At 36.4% G+C, this 24,592-nt stretch overlaps 1 protein-coding gene, 2 long non-coding RNA genes and 1 pseudogene across 3 annotated transcripts; 2 read left to right on the forward strand and 2 right to left on the reverse strand.

Annotated features, from left to right (window-relative positions):
* Positions 1-3,420, forward strand: LOC125477205 (probable LRR receptor-like serine/threonine-protein kinase At3g47570). Its single transcript, XM_048584162.1, has 2 exons — positions 1-2,901; positions 3,044-3,420. The coding sequence occupies exons 1-2, from the start codon at positions 63-65 to the stop codon at positions 3,418-3,420; spliced, it is 3,216 nt and encodes a 1,071-aa protein (XP_048440119.1). The 5' UTR covers positions 1-62.
* A 594-nt stretch (positions 3,421-4,014) lies between these two features.
* LOC125477195 lies at positions 4,015-7,195 on the reverse strand. The gene is made up of 5 exons (XR_007258375.1): positions 6,861-7,195; positions 6,318-6,712; positions 5,496-5,694; positions 4,524-4,943; positions 4,015-4,371 (listed from the first exon to the last, which is right to left on the reverse strand). It is a non-coding gene; the product is annotated as an uncharacterized LOC125477195 (long non-coding RNA).
* A 7,899-nt stretch (positions 7,196-15,094) lies between these two features.
* On the forward strand, positions 15,095-18,659 carry LOC125477206 (annotated as a pseudogene).
* Positions 18,660-19,019: 360 nt separating this feature from the next.
* On the reverse strand, positions 19,020-20,254 carry LOC125477196. The gene is made up of 2 exons (XR_007258376.1): positions 19,792-20,254; positions 19,020-19,639 (listed from the first exon to the last, which is right to left on the reverse strand). It is a non-coding gene; the product is annotated as an uncharacterized LOC125477196 (long non-coding RNA).
* Between the last annotated feature and the right edge of the window lie 4,338 nt (positions 20,255-24,592).

Consider the following 24,592-nt stretch of genomic DNA (forward strand, 5'->3'; position numbering starts at 1 on the left):
AATTGAATTTATTCATAAAATTAAGTTAAAAAGAAAAGAGAGAGACTTTTTTGGTCAGGTCAATGCTATCCCTCATCGACTACGATATCGGTGGCTGTAGATCCACTGCATGCGTACAGAGCACTCTGGTTATGATTATAAATTGGATTCTGCTAAAGCTGGTATACAAACCATCAGTCCTGCAATACTCTTTTATAGATAGCATCATCATGGGGATGGGGTTTTGCAACTCCATTTCTGCAGTGTTTTTGTCATCCTTTTTAATGCATGCTTTCATTCTTCACTCTTGCCTTCCTTGTTTCGCCCTTCTGGGAAATGAGACAGATAGACTCGCTTTGCTTGAAATCAAGGCTAGCATAACTCATGACCCTTTTAAAGTCCTGACTTCATGGAATGAAACCATCCACTTTTGCTCTTGGCATGGCGTTACATGTGGTCGTCGTCGTAAGAGGGTCACAAGCTTGAGCCTGCGGTCCTTGAAACTTGGAGGATCTATGTCGCCGCATGTTGGGAACTTGAGTTTTTTGAGAGTCATTGATCTCCAAGAAAACAGCTTAGGCCACGAAATTCCTCCAGAATTCGGCCGCCTACGCAGATTGCGAAGTCTGCGGTTAAACAACAATTCACTGAGTGGAGAAATTCCCACTAACTTGTCGCGTTGCTCTCAGCTCCTCGGGCTCGCTATTAGTTTCAATGTGCTGATGGGAAAGATTCCAAAGGAGCTTGGCCTCTTGTCAAAGTTAAAAGGTTTTGCCATCCACCATAACCACTTTACAGGGGGAGTCCCTACTTCTTTTAGCAATTTATCATCTCTTGAAGTGTTCTCCGCCTATTCTAATAATTTGAGTGGCACTTTCCCGGATATTTTTGGCCGAATGACCAATCTTAGCTTTCTTGCTTTTGAAGTAAATAGCTTTTCGGGTATGCTTCCTCCCTCAATCTTTAATCTCTCTTCTCTCATAGACCTTAATATGGGAGAGAATGAAATCCAAGGGAGTCTACCCTCAAACTTAGGTATGGTCTTTCCGAGTCTCCAAACATTTTCTATTTCCGAGAACCAATTCAGTGGATCTATTCCTGTTTCATTATCAAATGCCTCAAATCTATTTAGATTGGGGATCGGAGGTAACCACCTGCATGGAAAAGTCCCTCCATTGACGAATTTGCATAAGCTTGAGTGGTTAATCCTTGGTGACAACCATCTCGGAAGTGGGGGAATTGATGACTTGACCTTTCTCTGCGATTTGACCAACGCCACCCATTTAGAAATTCTCCCAATATTTACCAACAATTTTTGGGGCACGTTACCTCAGTGCATAGGAAACCTGTCTTCTTCTCTTCAAGTCTTCATTATAGCGCAAAATAAAATATTAGGAAGTATCCCGAATGAGATTGTAAATCTGTCTAACTTAGAGCTTTTGGGGATGGACGAGAACCAAATTTCAGGTCACATTCCTCCTGGTCTGGGAAAGCTGCACAAGTTATATCAATTAACTTTTGATGGGAACTCTCTCTCTGGCAATCTTCCATCCTCTTTCAGAAATTTAAGTCAATTAAATGTGTTAAGCTTAGCAGGCAACAAACTTCAAGGCAATATCCCGCCGAGTTTAGCAGAGTGTCAGAATTTGAGGATCTTACATCTTGGTGCCAACAATTTCAGCGGTATCATATCGCAAGAAATGTTTGGTCTGCTGAACTTGTATGATTTGAGTTTAGGACAAAATCAGTTTATAGGCACCCTGCCAGAGAACATAGGAATTTTAATAAATCTAGAGTATTTAGATATCTCTGATAACATGTTATTCGGTGAAATTCCGGCTAGTCTTGTTAGTTGTATAAAATTAGAGTACCTAGACATGCATGGAAATTTCTTCAATGGGACAATTCCATCAACTTTGAGTTCACTAAGAGGTCTTTCAAAATTGTATCTTTCTCACAACAACTTGTCAGGCACCATTCCAGAATTCTTAGAAGGTTTTGTATTTTTGGAATCTCTGAATCTATCTTATAACAATTTTGAGGGCATGTTGCCGATCAAAGGAGTGTTCAAGAATGCAACGGCGACATCAGTTGAAGGAAATAGCAAGCTTTGTGGGGGCATACCTGAGTTTCATTTGCCAAAGTGCAAACTCCAGCATGCAAAAAAGAAAGGATTGAGCTTAACCATGAAATTGGTTCTCTCCCTCGTTTGTGGGATTCTTGGAGTCATTTTTGCACTAACCTTTTTGTACCTTTATTGCTCACGGAGGGACAAAAAGGGTCAAGCTGCAACTGATTCGGACAAATTTCCCCAGGTGTCTTACCAAAGTCTTCTAAAGGCAACAAATGGATTCTCCTCAACCAACTTGGTCGGTATGGGCAGTTTTGGGTCCGTTTATAAAGGAGTATTTGAGCAAGGTGAAACTACAGTTGCCATCAAGGTACTCAACCTCGTTCGTCGCGGAGCTTACAAAAGTTTTATTGCTGAGTGCGAGGCTTTCAAAAATATTAGACACCGTAATCTTGTCAAGGTACTCTCAGCATGTTCTGGTTTTGATTATCGCGGTCACGACTTCAAGGCCTTAATTTATGAGTTCATGGTTAACGGGAGCTTGGAGGAATGTCTGTATCCAATTCATACAATTGGTGAGACAAATGAGAGGCCAAGGAGCTTAACAATTTCTCAGAGGTTGAATATTGTTATTGATGTTGCTACGGCATTGGATTATCTCCATCATCATTGTGAGACGCCAATAGTTCATTGCGACCTCAAACCCAGCAATATTCTTCTCAATGAGGACATGGTTGCACATGTAGGTGACTTCGGGTTGGTGAGGTTCCTACCAAAAGCTGCTGAAAATTCTTCGAGAAATCAATCAAGCTCTTTAGGGATCAAGGGAACTATTGGTTATGCTCCTCCAGGTAAATACACTTGGTGGTTTATTTTTCCCTAGCTAGTATTTTAAAATTGTGCAGTATTTATTTTAAAATTTTCAAACATGAAATGAACTTTTAACACTTCACCAAAAAATTAGAATCTAATGTTCTGAATTGTGGAATGCAGAATATGGCATGGGACATGAAGTGTGGACACAAGGTGATGTGTACAGCTTTGGCATCCTCCTGTTGGAAATATTTACAGGAAAAAGACCGACCGATGACATGTTTCAAGGAACTTCAAACCTTTATAGCTTTGTGAAGGCAGCTCTGCTTGAGCAAGTGGAAGAGGTTTTGGATCCCGTTCTTGTTCAAGAGAGCAATCATCCTAATGAGGGGAGGGCAAGGAATCGCATCCTAATCATAGAAAGTTTAATCTCTGTTTTAGAAATTGGTGTTGCTTGCTCAGCGGAGTTGCCTAGAGAAAGATTGAACATCTGTGATGCTGTGGCACATATGTGTCGGATCAGAAACAAACTTCGAGCAAATGGTATATGCGAATAGAAGCTTATTGTTAATATGTGGTATAGCATGTAATAGTATTGATGTTATGTGAAAGCGTTCTCGTATTTGTTAGATAAAAAATGCAGTGCAAATGGCTAGTTGATCAATGTTTGCCAAACAAACTTATTTGCATCGAATTATGCTTGAACAATGACATTCTAGCTTTGCCAAACATTACAGGACGAACACTCTGAAAGAATTAAAAATAAAATTTAAAAAAAGAAAGTTGTCAAAAGTATTCATCAAATTTCAAACCTATGTTGGATTTCCTACTCTCTGTTGAGAGGCTTAACCCTGGTTGAAAATGGGAAGCGTTCCATGGTAGTTTATTGCTTTTTTTGTTTTATTTTTTTAGAAAACCTAGACGGTACGAGGAGAATTTTATTAATAACAAAAAGTAAGTTACACCTAGTTAGGGGGGACATAAACCTAATTCCTCGTAATACAAGAAAAAAGAATAAAAAATACATGAAAAAAAAGGGGTATATAAACCTTACTCTTCTATAAACGAAACAATAAAGATACGAAAATACGCATTCATCAGTCATCCATTCATCAACATTTATGTGAGCATTCATCATCCAGTCATCAACATTTATCTTTCGCTCGCTCACTCTCATATTTCATTAAAATATTGTTTTACATATAGTTTGGGGGTGGTCCAGGCAACACAGAGGTGGGCATTCATCAAAGCCATGTCACAGAAAATTACATGAGCATTGACGAAATTTTAGGTCTATAAATGCATGAGAGAAACATTTCACAAATCCGTATGACTTTCAGAGATATTAAACCATGCTTAATTTTAACGCAGTGGAGGGATTTGATTTACCTTTCATTTTGTAGATCCGAGTTCTTGCAGCCATCTTTGCTGTGTGTACAGCACCTTCAATTGTGAGCCATTGCTCCTTGCAGTTCCTATTCCCCTTGGCCTTACTCGGATCCCCAAGTCTACATACAGAAAACATACATGCGTGAGTCAGAATTCCGTTTTCATTTGAGCTTCGGTTGTGAAAACGAAAGGGAGAAATGGTTGGATGCATTTTTATTTCAGATATCGCCAAGTGGAGACCATAATCGCAGAGAGAATGAGAGATCTTTACCTCGGTTTTCGGAGAGGAATGCACGATGGTGACAATCTGGGCTAGAATCAAAGATCGCCATGGCTGGGTTCCGTTTGTGACAGAGATGGAGATGGATTCATGTTTTGACGTTCTGGGTTGATGATAGAAGCTAGGGTTTCAGTTCCATGAGAAATGAAGGGAAAGAGGAAATGAAAGAGATAGCTTTCACGGCTCTGGGGTCGCGGGTACGGCGCTAGTTAGGAGAGATGTGGAAACGGGCCTCTAGTTCATGTTTCCTGTCACGGGTTCAACTCTCCAGAGCACTGAAATTTTGCTTCTTTTTCCAATATTTTCCAGCGCCTCTGTTTATTTCTTGTCAGCAGGTCACCACTTCGAATGCCAGGTGTGTCGGTTTCATTGTCTTTTATAAACGAAACTTTCCAATTTTATCTATGTTCCCTGCAGTGCATATGTGCAATGTTATCAAGTCATGTCCCTATAAAGAAAAGTGGTAAACAGAAGAAACTTGTAAATTAAGATTTTTGAAGCATGTTGATATATACGAACCTATATCCAAGGTATGTTCAGGAAAGAAATGAAAAAATTGTGGCCTCATTTAGTCTCTAAGATTGGATTGAAATGGACAACCCACTATATTCAAGGTATGTTGACGAAAGAAATGAAAAAATTCTTCGGGAAATCAATCAGGCTCTTTAGGGATCAAGGGAACTATTGGTTATGCTCCTCCAGGTAAATACACTTGGTGGTTTATTTTTCCCTAGCTAGTATTTTAAAATTGTGCAGTATTTATTTTAAAATTTTCAAACATGAAATGAGCTTTTAGCACTTCACTAGAAAATTAGAATCTAATGTTTTGAATTGTGGAATGCAGAATATGGCATGGGACATGAAGTGTGGACACAAGGTGATGTGTACAGCTTTGGCATCCTCCTGTTCGAAATATTTACAGGTAAAAGACCGACCGATGACATGTTTCAAGGAACTTCAAACCTTTATAGCTTTGTGAAGGCAGCTCTGCCTGAGCAAGTGGAAGAGGTTTTGGATCCCGTTCTTGTTCAAGAGAGCAATCATCCTAATGAGGGGAGGGCAAGCAATCGCGTCCTAATCATAGAAAGTTTAATCTCTGTTCTAGAAATTGGTGTTGCTTGCTCAGCGGATTTGCCTAGAGAAAGACTGAACATCTGTGATGCTGTGGCACATATGTGTCGGATCAGAAACAAACTTCAAGCAAATGGTATATGCAAATAGAAGCTTATTGTTAATATGTGGTATAACATGTAATAGTATTGATGTTATGTGAAAGCGTTCCCGTATTTGTTAGATAAAAAATGCAGTGCAAATGGCTAGTTGATCAATGCTTGCCAAACAAACTTATTTGCATCGAATTATGCTTGAACAATGACATTCTGGCTTTGCCAAACATTACAGGACGAACACTCTGAAAGAATTACAAATAAAAATTAAAAAACAAAGTTGTGGAAAGTATTCATCAAATTTCAAACCTATATTGGAATTCCTGCTCTATGTTGAGAGGTTTATCCCTGGTTGAAAAGGGGAAGCGTTCCATAGTTGTTTATTGCTTTTTTTATTTTATTTTTTTAGAAAACCTTGACGGTACGAGGAGAATTTTATTAATAACATAAAGTAAGTTACACATAATTAGGAGGACATAAACCTAACTTCTCGTAATACATGAAAAAGAAGAGGGACATAAACCTTACTCTTCTATAAACGAAACAATAAAGATACAAAAATATGCATTCATCGGTCATCCATTCATCAACATTTATCTGAGCATTCATCAACATTTACCTTTCGCTCCCTCGCTCTCATATTTCATTAAAATATTGTTGGTCCAGGCAACACAGAGGTGGACATTCATCAAAGCCATGTCACAGATCCAGTGTCATGCACAGTTTTTGTCTCAATATTTGTCACATGGAGGCATGCAAGCACACAGAAAATTACATGAGCATTGACAAAATTTTAGGTCTATAAATGCATGACAGAAACATTTCACAAATCTGTATGACTTTCAGAGATATTAAACCATGCTTAATTTTAACGCAGTGGAGGGATTTGATTTACCTTTCATTTTGTAGATCCGAGTTCTTGCAGCCATCTATGCTGTGTGTACAGCACCTTCATTTGTGAGCCATTGCTCCTTGCAGTTCCTATGCCCCCTGGCCTTAGTCGGATCCCCAAGTCTACACACAGAAAACATACATGCATCAGTCAGAATTTCGTTTTCATTTGACCTTCCGTTTGACGGAAGGGAAAAATGGTTGGATGCATTTGTATTTCAGATATCGCCAAGTAGAGACCATAATCGCAGAGAGAATGAGAGATCTTTACCTCGGGTTTCGCAGAGGAATGCACGATGGTGACAATCTGGGCTAGAATCAAAGATCGCCATGGCTGGGTTCCGTTTTTGACAGGGATGGAGATGGATTCATGTTTTGACGTTCTGTGTTGAAGATAGAAGCTAGGGTTTCGGTTCTATGAGAAATGAAAAGAGAGAGAGGAAACGAAGGAGATGGCTTTATCGGCTCTGGGCTCGAGGGTTACAGGGAGAGGTTCTCAAGCGGCGCTAGTTGGGAGAGGTTTTCCAACTCTCCAGACACCAGAGCACTGAAATATCGCTTTTTTCCAATATTTTCCAGCGCCTCTGTTTCTTGTCACCACGTCACCACTTCGAATCCCAGGTGTGTCAGTTTCCTTGTCTTTTCTTTTATTTCTGTTTATGTTTCCTTTGTTATTTTATACTTTCTTTCATTGTTTCTTTTTTCTATTTCTATTCCCCAGTTTATTTTCTTTGTCTTTGTTAGCTATTTTTCGGTTTTTAAGGTTTTAATATTTTTGTTTTCTTTCTTTATTTTTTCCACATCTTGAGAACCATGTGTGATTTAAGTTTGAGGTGGGAAAGTAAAATATTTAGATTTTTTATTTTTAAGTATGCTAAATTTTTTCATTATTTTTAAGTTTATATTCATATATTATTTTAAACGTTAGAACAAATGAACATGGTGGAGATGAACCCCACGGTAGAGTATTTTCTATTTATTGTTGTTTAGGTACTAATTCATGAGTTATCCTTTGACAATTAGCACATTCACACCAACATGATTTTTGGGGGTGAGATTGAAGCACTTGCTTTCATTTGAGTTCTTTTTTTTTTTGTTTTTTGTTTTTTTTTGTTCTAAAAAAAAGAAAGTAAAGTTTAGTTATTGTTATAAATAAAGTAATAATTGTTCCACCAGGACTTTGCTAACTATAACTAAGAATATGGTGAAATATATGGCATAATATGGACTCATCATTCAACGTTGAATTATTCCACAAACAACTTGGAATTCTATGCCATTGTTCAAGCATTGCAGTATTGGAGGCATTATTTGATCTACAAAGAGTTTGTTATGTTCTCCGATCATGACTCTTTAAAGCATATAAACAATTAGGAAAAATTGCCAACGAGGCATGCTAAGTAGGCAACATAGTTGCAAGAATTTACATTCGTCTTAAAGCACAAAGCCGGTGTGCAAAATCAAGTTGCAGGTGCTTTGAGTCGGAGGAAGTATTTACTTGGCTCGATAAGAATTTAAGTATTGGGGTTTGACTCTTTGAAGGATTTATTGAAAACTGATCCTTTCTTCTCTACATTTGTTAAAGATGTTAACCATGGAACTATAACATAATATGTGTTGCATGATGGGTTTCTTTTTAAAGGGAACCAACTTTGCATACCAGAGTCTAGTTTAAGATTGAGGATCATACAAGAGTTACATAATGAAGGCCACATTGGAAGGGACAAGACCCTGAGCTTATTTCTTTCTCTTATTTCTGGCCTACCATGCGTAAATATGTATATCGTTTTGTGGAACGATGTCGAATCTGCCAAGCTTCTAAAGGCAAAGCGGCAAACGCTGGATTATACATGCCATTACCCATTCCATCACAACCATGGGTGGATATAAGCATGGATTTTGTTTCAGGTTTGCCTTGTACTCAGTGCGGTGTAGACTTAATTTTTGTTGTAATGGATCGATTTTCCAAGATGGCTCACTTTATTGTCTGCAAGAAGACAATGGATGCTTCGAAAGTTGTTGAGTTATTCTTTCATGATGTATATCGAATTCATGAGTTACCAAGATCGATTGTTTCTGATCGGAACACCAAATTTCTGAGTCATTTTTTGAGGAGCCTGCGGAAAGTAGCTAATACACAATTGAATTTTAGCAATGCCTCATCCTCAACCTGATGGGCAAACTGAAGTTGTGAATCGCTAATTAGGGGACCTTTTGCGTTGCTTAGTTGGTTAACATCTAAAGTCATTGGACCATAAGTTATGTATTGTGGAGTTCGCCTACTATTGTTCCGTCAATTGCAGCACCGAAATGTGTCATTTCTACATTGTCTTTGGCTTAATTCCACTAGCACCAGTTGATCTTACTCCTGTACCAAATGCGAAAAGAATTAGTGGCAAAGATGAAAGTTTCGTTGATAATGTCATGCAAATCAATAACATAACGCATAAGCACCTTTAAGGAACAAGTCAGAAATACAAAGCTCATGCAAATTCCAAAAGGCGAATGGTGGAGTTTGATGTGGGAGAATTTGTTTGGGCAGTTTTGACGAAGGATTGTTTTTCAATTGGAGATTCCAATAAACTGTTTGCAAGGAAGATTGGGCCATATGAAATTCTTGAAAATATTAACCTCAATGCTTATCATCTGAAGTTACCTAGCCATATTCGTACTTCTAATGTGTTCAATGTGAAACATCTCATTCCATTCAAAGTGGACAACGAAGATACTAGAAATGCAAATTCGAAGGTGAATTTTCTCCAACCCAGAGAGGATAATGCAAATCTGATGGCTAGTTCATTTATGGATCGTTGGGATAAATTGAATGCTTAACATTATTAAGTAAGACTTAATAAACTCAATAACAGCTTGGGGCCTTTTTTTGGCTGATCATAACAGCCATGACGTTTTTATTGTTGATAATAGCCTTTCTTTATGTAATTTTAAATTTTCAGTGTTATTAAGTTTATTGCCCTTTTAATTTCTGAATGTAAGTTACAAGTTGATGATAAAACCCACTTCTTGCTGGAAGGTGGGGATGTTAGACCTTTTTTGAATGAATGAAATATGCAGAGAGATTTTTTTCTCAGTTTGTGCCTTTTTGTTTGTGAGATTGTTCAACTTTATTCTTCTAGTTGTCTATGTTGTAGGTTGGTACTAGAGACGGGGTTTTGGGGTTTTCAGGTCTCTCCTTGCACTAGGAAATAATGGACCCTGCATATCAATTTTTCTTTTCATTTTATTTTGTTTTTAGCTGTTGCACCCTGCATCAGTTTGATATTTTGAAAAAATGTTTCTAATTTGAAATCCAAACTGCTAAAACTATTTAGATGGCAATTTCCAACTCTAGTTTGTGTTGGATTTATCCAATATAAATCAACATTTAAGTGGTCTACTGCATGTAATAGGAATGTAATATTGGAGAATAATGTTGATTGTGATTTGATCTCTTAAAGATATCAATCCTATATAAGGTATCTTATATTGTAAATAGGATTGATGGAATCCTTAATTGAATATGATTATGGTACTTGACTTGGAGGCTAAGAAAGTAAGTTTAGGTTTCCTTTATGGATGGAAACCCTAACTTCTAGCCTATATAAAAACACCAGTCCCTATAAGCCCTAGAACACACAACATAATGCTTCCCATGGAGTAGTTGTATTATGCTAGGAGTTTATAGAAGACATTGGTGCCGCCGTGCCCTTTCTCCTTCCTTACTCGAGTACCATGGTTACAACTGGAATCAGGTTTGTCACTCATTCCTTTGTGTTTTAATTGTATAACCTTATAAAGCTAATAGTTTGACCATCGCAAAGTCTAGTGGCGCACACTTTTTCCAACTTAACTTGTAAGCTAAGCAAGAAAATAGAATCAAAACAATGTAGTAGCCATCTTTCAACACTTATTTCAAGCTGGTAGGCTAGTAATCTATATATAAAGCCAACACAAAAAGTGAATAGTGTTTTTGGTGTCACCAAACTTCAACAAAAAATTTAGACAAAATTCCCCCAAGACAAAAAATTCAAAGATATCCCAAAATAATGCATCAAATAAGGTAAGGGCATTTTTGTCATTTTACTAATGTTTTTTAATAATTAATTTTTTGTGATTTTTTTAGTTAGTACCTCACAATAGACTAGTAATAACGTGATTAAATTTTTTTTTTTTAAACACGTCCAAAACATCTTAAGATGCGTGTAATGCCGGTTATAAAAAATTATTTCACACGCGGATAATAATGTGATTAAATTAGTTGTCAAAAGATTTTTTTTTTTAACAAACGATATTATCTACACTAAGGGGGAGGTGGTGGGCTTAGCCTCACAATGAACTAGCAATAATGTGATTCAATCATCTGTTTATTAAATATTATTTTCTCTATTCCTAATGTAAATTCTATAGAGATTGATTTTATTATATGAATTCAGCTGCTTTAATTGATTTATGAGAGGTTTCTTTTAGCATAATTTAAGATTATTCATTTACTTCAAATATTTGACTTTCCTTTTGTCATTTTATTAAGACTTATGTGGGCTTGAAGGATGGACTAATCCTTTGAATCTGGTAACAACATGTATCATCCCCTAGAACAACGTTCTCTTTCAAACCTTTCAATCAATCGAAACTACTCTCGAAAACGGCTTTTCTTTAACCCAAGCAATTTCTTAAAAACTCGTTTCAGATACAAAACTTATGAATATATAGACATACTTGTTATTTCTAATAATATAGCTCGATAATAATTCATTTCTTTTAAAGCATGCCTCGACCATTCAAGACTTATGTGGGTGTCTAATATAATTGAAGTGCAACAGTATTTTTCTGGAATGTTACATTATCAGAAGACACCAAAAAAAAATAATTTCATGCGAGAATCCTGACCGAAATGAAAACGCAGTTTTGTACAATAGCCATTTTTGTCTCCACTTTAGGATGCAACTTTCCAAATCATTACGATGCAACTTTACAAATTATTGCAATGTGCAACTTTTCCAATTATGGTCGACTTTTGTAGGCTGGCTGCCGGCCAGCCACGAAAAGGGCCTTTCATTGGGAATCAGATCTATTTTGAATTTTTATGTTTGGAACTTTCGGATCGAGAAATTGGAACCGTTGAAGAGAATCATTTAAATCATTGAGTAATAATTGATGAATGCCAGCTATATCTACCAGTCTACCACGGCACTGTCCAATGCTAGAGATGCACAAAAGCTGATCCCCTTAACGTTGGATTTCATTTAAGAAATCTTACAAACGTATAAAAGTACTACTAAATTATACACTAATGGTATCAAGTGACCGTAATTGTAACTTAAAACCTTTATCTTCTCTTATAACTTAGAGTGGCGGAGCTTTTTTTATTTATTTTTTCTTTTCTCTACTGGCGTGGTAAAGTTCCCATTACTTGTTCTTTGGATAATGTGAGTAAAATTAAATTTGTAAATAAAATTTTGTAAACTAAATGATATGAAAGTTGATAATTAAATTATGACTTAAACTTTGATAAACGTGATGATTTTTACTAGTGACACATTATTTAGTTTGCAAATTTTATCTACAAATTTAGTCTTTTTAACATTACTCGTATTTTGTTGTGTATATCCTCAATCCAATCACGAGACGCAAACACGCACCAATCCGGAAGGAGAGGAGTCAGAAGACCTACACTATTTGTTGGCATAAATAAATGACACAACACTACACCAAAATTAGCAATTAACATTGTACAAAACCAAAGATAAATCTATATATATATATATATATATATATATATATTGCATACTATCGATGAACAAGAATGAGCAATGTTTGATGTATCCGGACATGATTATGCAGTGTTATTATTTTACTCAAATATAAAACAAAATTTTGTTATTTTATTAATATACCCAAAAAGTGACATACGTCAACATTGTCGCCTAACTTTATTATAATACGTAGAATAATACACCATATAACTTGTATTTTTGATATCCATAAAATTTTCTCAACAAGAACACATTCATCAAGCAAGTCACTATGTCCTATAAAAATTAAAATAAAAAATCAAGCTAGTCACTATGTCATATTGTTTATAATCAAAGAGAAAATTTCACACAAAACCAATCAGGAGAAAGAAAGAGACCAATCAGCTTTTTTCTTTAGTGACCAATCAGATTATTAGAAGGAAGGCAGCAACCAATGAGAGGGGAAAGCAAGGAGGGAAGGGAGAAGGATAGAACCGGCCAACCTGGTTTCTCCACTCGATCCGGTTCCTTGACCCAGTTCTATCTCCTCCGTCCATTGTCCGTTCGAAATGGTTCCAGTGTCTATGTTAAGCTCTCGGTGATCCCAATGTCCCTGTGATGTTAGATTTTTAAATTTCAAACCCAATTTTACAAATCGAAGCCACAAAGTTCCGGGTTGTTTGGCGAGTTTCCCCATTTACTGGCGAATCCGACAACGATTACCATCAACCACCACCAAAAATAGACTCCCTTCAACCTCAGGAACAAAGTCCATGCATTGGTTGGGGCGTCAGAGCTGTTTTGGAGTCGAATCAAGAACACCCAAAATCAAGGGTTCGTGGCAGTTCGTGGGCAAGTTGAGGTGTTTCTCGGAAAAATTGGACTTGGCCACAGGTATGAAACTTTCTCCACCCATTGAGATCTACATGCCTGTATAATTTGGTAAATTTTGGAAATAGTTAAATTTTCTGACGAGTCAGGGCGGCAGGCCGCCGTGTGAGGCGACGCATGGGCCGAGGTACCCCCTGACCTTCATAGGCTAAATTTGATACCTCAATTCCATATGTGAAGTCTGATTGACAAATCTCATCGCTTGAACATAGTTTTGTTAGAGACTGCTACTAGGTCATTATATGAATCGACGATCCGACCATTGGATCGTCATCAAACTTTCCTAGGTTATTATTCATAATATTTGAGGACTTTTGGAACTTACGGATCGAGAATTCAACGTACAGATCTTCCCGAATTAGATTTGTAAGTTTGTAAAATAAAACGTCAACCGCCACATGAATTCGTGATTGATGGAGATCCGACCATTGGATCGTAATGAAATTTTAGTATGTTGGTCTAGAAGCATAATTTGGACCTTAGGAAGTTACGGATCCGAAAAATGATCTGCAGATCTTCCGGATTAAATTACTAGGGTGTGGTCCCTGTATATCAATTTTTCTTTTCGTTTTATTTTGTTTTTAGGTGCTACACCCTGTATCAGTTTGATATTTTGAAAAAATGTTTCTAATTTGAAATCCAAACTGCTAAAACTATTTAGATGGCAATTTCCAACACTAACTTGACCATCTCGAAGTGTAGTAGCAAAAACTTTTTCCAACTTAACGTGTAAGTTAAGCAAGAAAATAGAATCAAAACATGTAGTAGCTATCTTCCAACACTTATTTGAAGCTGGTAGGCCAGTAATAATTGATGAATGCCAGCTGTATCCACCAGTCTTCCACGGCACTGTCCAATACTAGAGACAATATAGTTGACCCATATATGCCAAGTCAAGTCCAAATATTCCATAATCTAGAATCAGATTATTTACAACCAAATGTTGATGCACAAAAGCTGATCCCCTTCAAGATGGATTTCATTTAAGAAATCTTACTTACAAACCTATAAAATTACTACTAAATTATACACTAATGGTATGAAGTGACCGTAATTGTTCCTTTTCTTTTCTCTACTAGTGTGGTAAAGTTTCCATTACTTGTTCTTTAGATAATGTTAGGAAAATTAAATTTGCAGACAAAATCTTGTAAACTAAATAACATGAAAATTGATAATTGAATTATGACTTAAACTTTGATAAATGTGTTGATTCTTACTAGTGACACATCATTTAGTTTGTAAATTTTATTTATAAATTTATTCTTCTTAGCATTACCCGTATTCTTTTGTGTATATACTCAATCCAATCACGTGACGCAAACACGCATCAATCCGGAACGAGAGGAGTCAGAAGACCTACACTATTTGTTGGCATAAATAAATGACACAACACTACACATAAATTAGCAATTGTCATTGTACAAAACCAAAGATAAATACTTTTTTTTTTCTTTTTTTGGCATACTATCGATGAACAAGAATGAGCAATTTTTTTATGTATCCAAGCATGATTATGTGATATTATTATTTCACTCAAATATAAAACATAAATTTGTTATTTTATTAATATACATAAAAAGTAACATACGTCAACATTGTCGCTTACTTTTATTATAACACACAAAATAATACACCATATAACTTGTATTTTTGGTATCCATAAAAATTTCTCAACAAAAACACATTCATCAAGCAAGTCACTTTGTCCTATAAAAAAAATAAAAAATAAAATCAAGCAAGACACTGTGTCATTTGGTTTATAATCAAAGAGAAAATTTCACACAAAACCAATATCTCTATTTTTTTTTTCATTTGTTTTAAGTTAAAGAATGAATACGCCACTTATTATTACAGTCTAGTGATATTCCTCTTCACTGGAAGTGAGAGGTCTTTGGTTCAATTTTCACCAAAGGTGAATTTTCACCATATTATTAATAACACATTGTAAGGTTTAACCCATTCTACACCCCTTATTGTAGATAATATCGTTCGTTGAAATAAAAAATAAAGAAGAATGAATACAATAATTTTAAAAAAAAAGTGAAATATTCCTAATATTAGTTCACAAAATTAGATGTAAATTGAATTTATTCGTATAATTAAGTTAAAAAGAAAATAGAGATATTTTTTTGGTCAGGTCAATGCAAACTATCCCTCATCGACTCCGATGTCGGTGGCTGGAGGTCCACTGCACGCGTACGGAGCACTCGGTTATGATTATAAATTGGATTATGCTAAGGCTGCTAGACAAACAATCAGTCCTGCTATACTCTTTTATAAATTGAGTTTTGACTTCCGCACAAAACAAATATCATCATCATGGGGATGGGGTTTTACAACTCCATTTCTGCAGTGTTTTTGTCATCCTTTTTTATGCATGCTTTCATTCTTCACTGTTGCCTTCCTTGTTTCGCCCTTCCGGGAAATGAGACAGATAGACTCGCTTTGCTTGAAATCAAGGCTAGCATAACTCATGACCCTTTTAAAGTCCTGACTTCATGGAACGAAACCATCCACTTTTGCTCTTGGCATGGCGTTACATGTGGTCGCCGCATGTTGGGAACTTGAGTTTTTTGAGAGTCATTGATCTCCAAAACAACAGCTTAGGCCATGAAATTCCTCCAGAATTCAGCCGCCTGCACAGATTGCAACAACTACGGTTAAATAACAATTCGCTGAGTGGAGAAATTCCCACTAACTTGTCGCGTTGCTCTCAGCTCCTCACGCTCGGTATTGGTTTCAATGATCTGATGGGAAAGATTCCAAAGGAGCTTGGCCTCTTGTCAAAGTTGAGATTTTTTCACATCCACTATAACCACTTTACAGGGGGAGTCCCTCCTTTTAGCAATTTATCATCTCTTGAAGGGTTCTCCGCATCTTCTAATAACTTGAGTGGCACTGGCCGAATGACCAATCTTAGCTTTCTTGCTTTTGCTGTAAATAGGTTTTCGGGTATGCTTCCTCCCTCAATCTTTAATCTCTCTTCTCTCATAGACCTTTATATGGGAGAGAATGAAATCCAAGGGAGTCTACCCTCAAACTTAGGTATGGTCTTTCCGAGTCTCCAAACATTTTTTATTTCCAGTAACCAATTCAGTGGATCTATTCCCGTTTCATTATCAAATGCCTCAAATCTATTTAGATTGGGGATCGGAGGTAACCACCTGCATGGAAAAGTCCCTCCATTGACGAATTTGCATAAGCTTGAGTGGTTAATCCTTGCTGACAACCATCTCGGAAGTGGGGGAATTGATGACTTGACCTTTCTCTGCGATTTGACCAACGCCACCCATTTAGAAATTCTCCAAATGTTTACCAACAATTTTTGGGGCACGTTACCTCAGTGCATAGGAAACCTGTCTTCTTCTCTTCAAATCTTCATTATAGCTCAAAATAAAATATTAGGAAGTATCCCGAATGAGATTGTAAATCTGGCTAACTTAGAGCTTTTGGGGATGGACGAGAACCAAATTTCAGGTCACATTCCCCCTGGTCTGGGAAAGCTGCACAAGTTATATCAATTAACTTTTGATGGGAACTCTCTCTCTGGCAATCTTCCATCCTCTTTCAGAAATTTAAGTCAATTAAATGTGTTAAGCTTAGCAGGCAACAAACTTCAAGGCAGTATCCCGCCGAGTTTAGCAGAGTGTCAGAATTTGAGGATCTTACATCTTGGTGCCAACAATTTCAGCGGTATCATATCGCAAGAAATCTTTGGTCTGCTGAACTTGTATGATTTGAGTTTAGGACAAAATCAGTTTATAGGCTCCCAGCCAGAGAACATAGGAATTTTAATAAATCTAGAGTATTTAGATATCTCTGATAACATGTTATTCCGTAAAATTCCGGCTAGTCTTGTTAGTTGTATAAAATTAGAGTACCTAGACATGCATGGAAATTTCTTCAATGGGACAATTCCATCAACTTTGAGTTCACTAAGAGGTCTTTCAAAATTGTACCTTTCTCACAACAGCTTGTCAGGCACCATTCCAGAATTCTTAGAAGGTTTTGTATTTTTGGAATCTCTGAATCTATCTTATAACAATTTTGAGGGCATGTTGCCAATCAAAGGAGTGTTCAAGAATGCAACGGCGACATCAGTTGAAGGAAATAGCAAGCTTTGTGGGGGCATACCTGAGTTTCATTTGCCAAAATGCAAACTCCAGCATGCAAAAAAGAAAGGATTGAGCTTAACCATGAAATTGGTTCTCTCCCTCGTTTGTGGGATTCTTGGAGTCATTTTTGCACTAACCTTTTTGTACCTTTATTGCTCACGGAGGGACAAAAAGGGTCAAGCTGCAACTGATTCGGACAAATTTCCCCAGGTGTCTTACCAAAGTCTTCTAAAGGCAACAAATGGATTCTCCTCAACCAACTTGGTCGGTATGGGCAGTTTTGGGTCCGTTTATAAAGGAGTATTTGAGCAAGGTGAAACTACAGTTGCCATCAAGGTACTCAACCTCGTTCGTCGCGGAGCTTACAAAAGTTTTATTGCTGAGTGCGAGGCTTTCAGAAATATTAGACACCGTAATCTTGTCAAGTACTCTCAGCATGTTCTGGTTTTGATTATCGCGGTCACGACTTCAAGGCCTTAATTTATGAGTTCATGGTTAACGGGAGCTTGGAGGAATGGCTATATCCAATTCATACAATTGGTGAGACAAATGAGAGGCCAAGGAGCTTAACAATTTCTCAGAGGTTGAATATTGTTATTGATGTTGCTACGGCATTGGATTATCTCCATCATCATTGTGAGACGCCAATAGTTCATTGCGACCTCAAACCCAGCAATATTCTTCTCAATGAGGACATGGTTGCACATGTAGGTGACTTCGGGTTGGTGAGGTTCCTACCAAAAGCTGCTGAAAATTCTTCGGGAAATCAATCAAGCTCTTTAGGGATCAAGGGAACTATTGGTTATGCTCCTCCAGGTAAATACACTTGGTGGTTTATTTTTCCCTAGCTAGTATTTTAAAATTGTTCAGTATTTATTTTAAAATTTTCAAACATGAAATGAGCTTTTAGCATTTCACTAGAAAATTAGAATCTAATGTTCTGAATTGTGGAATGCAGAATATGGCATGGGACATGAAGTGTGGACACAAGGTGATGTGTACAGCTTTGGCATCCTCCTGTTGGAAATATTTACAGGTAAAAGACCGACCGATGACATGTTTGAAGGAACTTCAAACCTTTATAGCTTTGTGAAGGCAGCTCTGCCTGAGCAAGTGGAGGAGGTTTTGGATCCCGTTCTTGTTCAAGAGAGCAATCATCCTAATGAGGGGAGGGCAAGCAATTGCGTCCTAATCATAGAAAGTTTAATCTCTGTTCTAGAAATTGGTGTTGCTTGCTCAGCGGAGTTGCCTAGAGAAAGACTGAACATCTGTAATGCTGTGGCACATATGTGTCGGATCAGAAACAAACTTCAAGCAAATGGTATATGCGAATAGAAGCTTATTGTTAATATGTGGTATAACATGTAATAGTATTGATGTTATGTGAAAGCGTTCCCGTATTTGTTAGATAAAAAATGCAGTGCAAATGGCTAGTTGATCAATGCTTGCCAAACAAACTTATTTGCATCGAATTATGCTTGAACAATGACATTCTGGCTTTGCCAAACATTACAGGACGAACATTCTGAAAGAATTACAAATAAAAATTAAAAAACAAAGTTGTGGAAAGTATTCATCAAATTTCAAACCTATATTGGAATTCCTGCTCTATGTTGAGAGGTTTATCCCTGGTTGAAAATGGAAAGCGTTATATAGTAGTTTATTGATTTTTTTATTTTATTTTTTCAGAAAACCTTGACGGTACGAGGAGAATTTTATTAATAACATAAAATAAGTTACATATAATTAGGGGACATAAACCTAACTTCTCGTAATACGTGAAAAAGAAATAAAAAATACATGAAAAAGAAGAGGGACATAAACCTTACTCTTCTGTAAACAAAACAATAAAGATACAAAAATATGCATTCATCAGTCATCCATTCATCAACATTTATCTGAGCATTCAGCAACATTTATCTTTCGCTCGCTCACTCTCATATTTCATTAAAATATTGTTGGTCCAGGCAACACAGAGGTGGACATTCATCAAAGCCATGTCACAGATCCAGTGTCATGCACAGTTTTTGTCTCAATATTTGTCACATGGAGGCATGCAAGCACACAGAAAATTACATGAGCATTGACGAAATTTTAGGTCTATAAATGCATGACAGAAACATTTCACAAATCTGTATGACTTTCAGAGATATTAAACCATGCTTAATTTTAACGCAGTGGAGGGATTTGATTTACCTTTCATTTTGTAGATCCGAGTTCTTGCAGCCATCTTTGCTGTGTGTACAGCACCTTCATTTGTGAGCCATTGCTCCTTGCAGTTCCTATGCCCCCTGGCCTTACTCGGATCCCCAAGTCTACACACAGAAAACATACATGCATCAGTCAGAATTTCGTTTTCATTTGACCTTCCGTCATGAAAACGGAAGGGAAAAATGGTTGGATGCATTTGTATTTCAGATATCGCCAAGTAGAGACCATAATCGCAGAGAGAATGAGAGATCTTTACCTCGGGTTTCGCAGAGGAATGCACGATGGTGACAATCTGGGCTAGAATCAAAGATCGCCATGGCTGGGTTCCGTTTTTGACAGAGATGGAGATGGATTCATGTTTTGACGTTATGGGTTGAAGACAGAAGCTAGGGTTTCAGTTCTATGAGAAATGAAAAGAGAGAGAGGAAACGAAGGAGATGGCTTTACCGGCTCTAAGCTCGAGGGTTACAGGGAGAGGTTCTCAAGCGGCGCTAGTTGGGAGAGGTTTTCCAACTCTCCAGACTCCAGAGCACTGAAATATCGCTTTTTTCCAATATTTTCCAGCGCCTCTGTTTCTTGTCACCACGTCGCCACTTCGAATCCCAGGTGTGTCAGTTTCCTTGTCTTTTCTTTTATTTCTGTTTATGTTTCCTTTGTTATTTTATACTTTCTTTCATTGTTTCTTTTTTCTATTTCTATTCCCTAGTTTATTTTCTTTGTCTTTGCTAGCTATTTTTCGGTTTTTAAGGTTTTAATATTTTTGTTTTCTTTCTTTATTTTTTCCGCATCTTGAGAACAATGTGTGATTTAAGTTTGAGGTGGGAAAGTAAAATATTTAGATTTTTAATTTTTAAGTATGCTAAATTTTTTCATTCTTTTTAAGTTTATATTCATATATTATTTTAAACGTGAGAACAAATGAACATGGTGGAGATGAACCTCACGGTAGAGTATTTTCTATTTATTGTTGTTTAGGCACTAATTCATGAGTTATCCTTTCACTATTAGCACATTCACACCAACATCATTTTTGGGGGTGAGATTGAAGCACTTGCTTTCATTTGAGTTCATTTTTTTTTTTTTTTGTTCTAAAAAAAAAGAAAGTAAAGTTTAGTTATTGTTATAAATAAAGTAATAATTGTTCCACCAGGACTTTGCTAACTATAACTAAGAATATGGTGAAATATATGGCATAATATGGACTCATCATTCAACATTGAATTATTCCACAAACAACTTGGAATTCTATGCCATTGTTCAAGCATTGCAGTATTGGAGGCACTATCTGATCTACAAAGAGTTTGTTATGTTCTCTGATCATGACTCTTTAAAGCATATAAACAATCAGGAAAAATTGTCAACGTGGCACGCTAAGTGGGCAGCATAGTTGCAAGAATTTACATTCGTCTTAAAGCACAAAGTCGGTGTGCAAAATCAAGTTGCAGGTGCTTTGAGTCGGAGGAAGTATTTACTTGGCTCGATGAGAATTCAAGTATTGGGGTTTGACTCTTTGAAGGATTTATTGAAAACTGACCCTTTCTTCTCTACATTTGTTAAAGATGTTAAGCATGGAACTATAACATAATATGTGTTGCATGATGGGTTTCTTTTTAAAGGGAACCAACTTTGCATACCAGAGTCTAGTTTAAGATTGAGGATCATACAAGAGTTACATAATGAAGGCCACATTGGAAAGGACAAGACCCTGAGCTTATTTCTTTGTCTTATTTCTGGCCTACCATGCGCAAATATGTATATCGTTTTGTAGAACGATGTCGAATCTGCCAAGCTTCTAAAGGCAAAGCGGCAAATGCTGGATTATATATGCCATTACCCATTCCATCACAACCATGGGTAGATATAAGCATGGATTTTGTTTCAGGTTTGCCTTGTACTCAGTGCGGTGTAGACTCAATTTTTGTTGTGATGGATCAATTTTCCAAGATGGCTCACTTTATTGTCTGCAAGAAGACAATGGATGCTTCGAAAGTTGCTGAGTTATTCTTTCATGATGTATCTCGAATTCATGAGTTACCAAGATCGATTGTTTCTGATCGGAACACCAAATTTCTGAGTCATTTTTTGAGGAGCCTGTGGAAATTAGCTAATACACAATTGAATTTTAGCAACACCTCATCCTCAACCTGATGGGCAAACTGAAGTTGTGAATCGCTAATTAGGGGACGTTTTGCGTTGCTTAGTTGGTTAGCATCTAAAGTCATTGGACCATAAGTTATGTATTGTGGAGTTCGCCTACTATTATTCCGTCAATTGCAGCACCGAAATGTGTCATTTCTACATTGTCTTTGGCTTAATTCCACTAGCACCAGTTGTTCTTACTCCTGTACCAAACGCGAAAAGAATTAGTGGCAAAGATGAAAGTTTAGTTGATAATGTCATGCAAATCGATAGCATAACGCATAAGCACCTTCAAGAAACAAGTCAGAAATACAAAGCTCATGCAAATTCCAAAAGGCGAACAGTGGAGTTTGATGTGGGAGAATTTTTTTTTTTCTGCTTTTTATTATTATTATTTTAATATTTAAAAAATATTAAATAATTGTTTTTTAGTTTTTAATAATTTTTTAATAGAAAGTAGGTCACGAATCAAGCCACGTCAGCACTTAACAGAAAAATTGACAGAGGTATGACATTGTCATAAATTCGTAAGATGCGGTATGACATTGTCAATTTTAAAAGATGAGGTATGAAACTGTCGTGACCCCAATAATTGAGGTAGTTTTTTGTACTTTATCCTTTTTTTTTTTTAATTTTACTTTTATTTCTTATTTTAATATTTAAAAAATATTAAATATTTTTTTAGTTTTTAATAATATTTTATTAATTTTTTAATAGAAAGTGGTCCCCGTCTTTTGCCACGTCAGCATTTAACAGAAAAACTAACAGAAAAATTGACGGAGGTATGACATTGTCACAAATTCGTAAGATGCGGTATGACATTGTCAATTTTAAAAGATGAGGTATGAAACTGTCGTGACCCCAATAGTTGAGGTAATTTTTTGTACTTTACCCTTGATTTTTTTTAAAAGTATTGAGAAGGGTTGCAAAGCAATAAAAATAAGTTACTACTAATCTTATTTTTTCAAGTCAGGGTAGGCCTTGGACTACTATAGTCCTTATGTGTCTCCGTCAGTGGTTATACCATTGTTAGTTTTGTGAGTTTATGTTTCCTTTAAGCAACCTTGATCTAGATTGCATGTGTGACTCTCTATATGCCAATTGAAGGCTCCAACAATCATCCGAAAAAACCTGATACAACTATTTCTTAAGCTTTACACATCAAGGGGAAGTATCGTAGTTAATATTATTTAAGAGTGTGGTTTTGTAAATCTAGAAGTAGGATTCCAATAAGATTTGGAAGACTCGTGTTACTTGTAAGGCAAGTAAAATCCACATAATTAGTATAATTAAAGGTGTAAGGCTACAAGAGAAAATAAGCAATTATAGAAAGTTGAGAGTGCTTTCTCTCTTACCGTCCCTTTCCTACCCTCACTTTCTATATTTTTCCTTAAGAAGTTTATTAGAAAGTTAAATATATATATATATATATATATATATTTGTTTAATAATGCGATAAAGTTGGTGGGTTAGACAAATAATTGTTAGGTGCAAAGGGGTCGGTGAAAAAGTTTGATATTTTGAAAAAAAATATTTCTAATTTGAAATCCAGACTCCTAAGGCTATTTAGATGGCAATTTCCAACACCAACTTGACCCTGCCAAAGTCTACGAGCGCACTTTTTCCAACTTAACTTGTAAGGTAAGCTAGAAAATAGAAACAAAACCAACCCCTTATTTACAGCTTGTCGGCCAGTAATGATTTATGAATGCCAGCTATATATCTACCAGTTTACCATGGCACTGTGCAATGAGACAATGTGGTCGACCCATATATATCAAGTCAAGTCCAATATATATATATATATATATATATATATATATATATATATTAAAACTACAGTGTTTGTGAATTAAATAAATAATTGTTAAGAAAGAAAAAAGTCTACTAAATCTGTATGGATGGGCAATTTCCAACCCTAACTTGACCATGGCAAAGTCTACTAGCACACTTTTTCCAACTTAACTTGTAAGCTAAGCTAGAAAATAGACAGTTAAGAAGCTACTTTCCAACAAGCCGGTCGGCCAGTAATATTTGATGAATGCTAGAGCTATGTATCTACCAATCTACCGTGGCACTTTCCAACACTAGAGACAATATACTTGACCCATATTTGGCGAGTCAAGTCCAAATATTTGAAAATTTGGAATCAGATAATTTACAACCAAAATGTTGATGCACAAAAGATGATCACCTTAAAGTTGGTCTTGTAGAATTATTAGAGTGACGGATTGAATGCCCACTTCTAACAACATTGGTATTGTTATCAACTTGGTAAGTATTATTTGCATAATTTGTCAGTTGTTGGGTTTTATCATAAAAAACCTCGGTATTAGTTAGACTGGGGTAATGATACTTAAACTCTTCTTTTGTCATTGATAAGGTCAACGTAGGACATTTCAACACGCTTCCTCACATAAGACCCAATTAGTGAGTCACACGTAAAAGATCCACAAATCAACAACCATGTAAAGTTAAGGGGACTCATCCTACACGCAGGACCAAATCACCCACCATCATCGCGTGAAAAGGTCCCTCCTTTGACAGATTTGCATAAGCTTGAGTGGTTAATCCTTGCTAACAACCATCTCAAAAGTGGGGGAATTGACGACTCGACCTTTCTCTGTGATTTGAGCAATGCCACGGTGGGCAACGGTTATGGTGGGCGAGTAACCGCGGTTATTTACCCATAACTGTTTATGCTCATACGTGCATAACCGTTTACTGGTTGTGTAATTGCCTAAACGGTTATATCCATACCCCATCTACGTGTTTTTTAACAACTTGAAAATTAAAAAAAAATTTCATAATTTTCTTTTTTTTTTTAATAATTAAACACCGTTATAGGTACATTCATCATACATTTCCGTATTTTAATTTTTTAAGTCCTTATACAATTCTAATAATTGAAATAATAG

This window comes from the organism of the source record quoted next, unplaced genomic scaffold (genome assembly GCF_019419815.1).
Source record: "Pyrus x bretschneideri cultivar Hongxiangsu unplaced genomic scaffold, Pyrus_bretschneideri_v1 Contig200, whole genome shotgun sequence".
NCBI classification, from domain to species: Eukaryota; Viridiplantae; Streptophyta; class Magnoliopsida; order Rosales; family Rosaceae; genus Pyrus; species Pyrus x bretschneideri.

Excerpts from the sequence above, each read along its gene's own strand:
- LOC125477205 (XM_048584162.1), top strand. The coding sequence starts at position 63 with ATGCTATCCCTCATCGACTACGATATCGGTGGCTGTAGATCCACTGCA. Across the intron at positions 2,902-3,043 it reads TATTGGTTATGCTCCTCCAG|AATATGGCATGGGACATGAA; the intron begins GTAAATACACTT and ends TGTGGAATGCAG.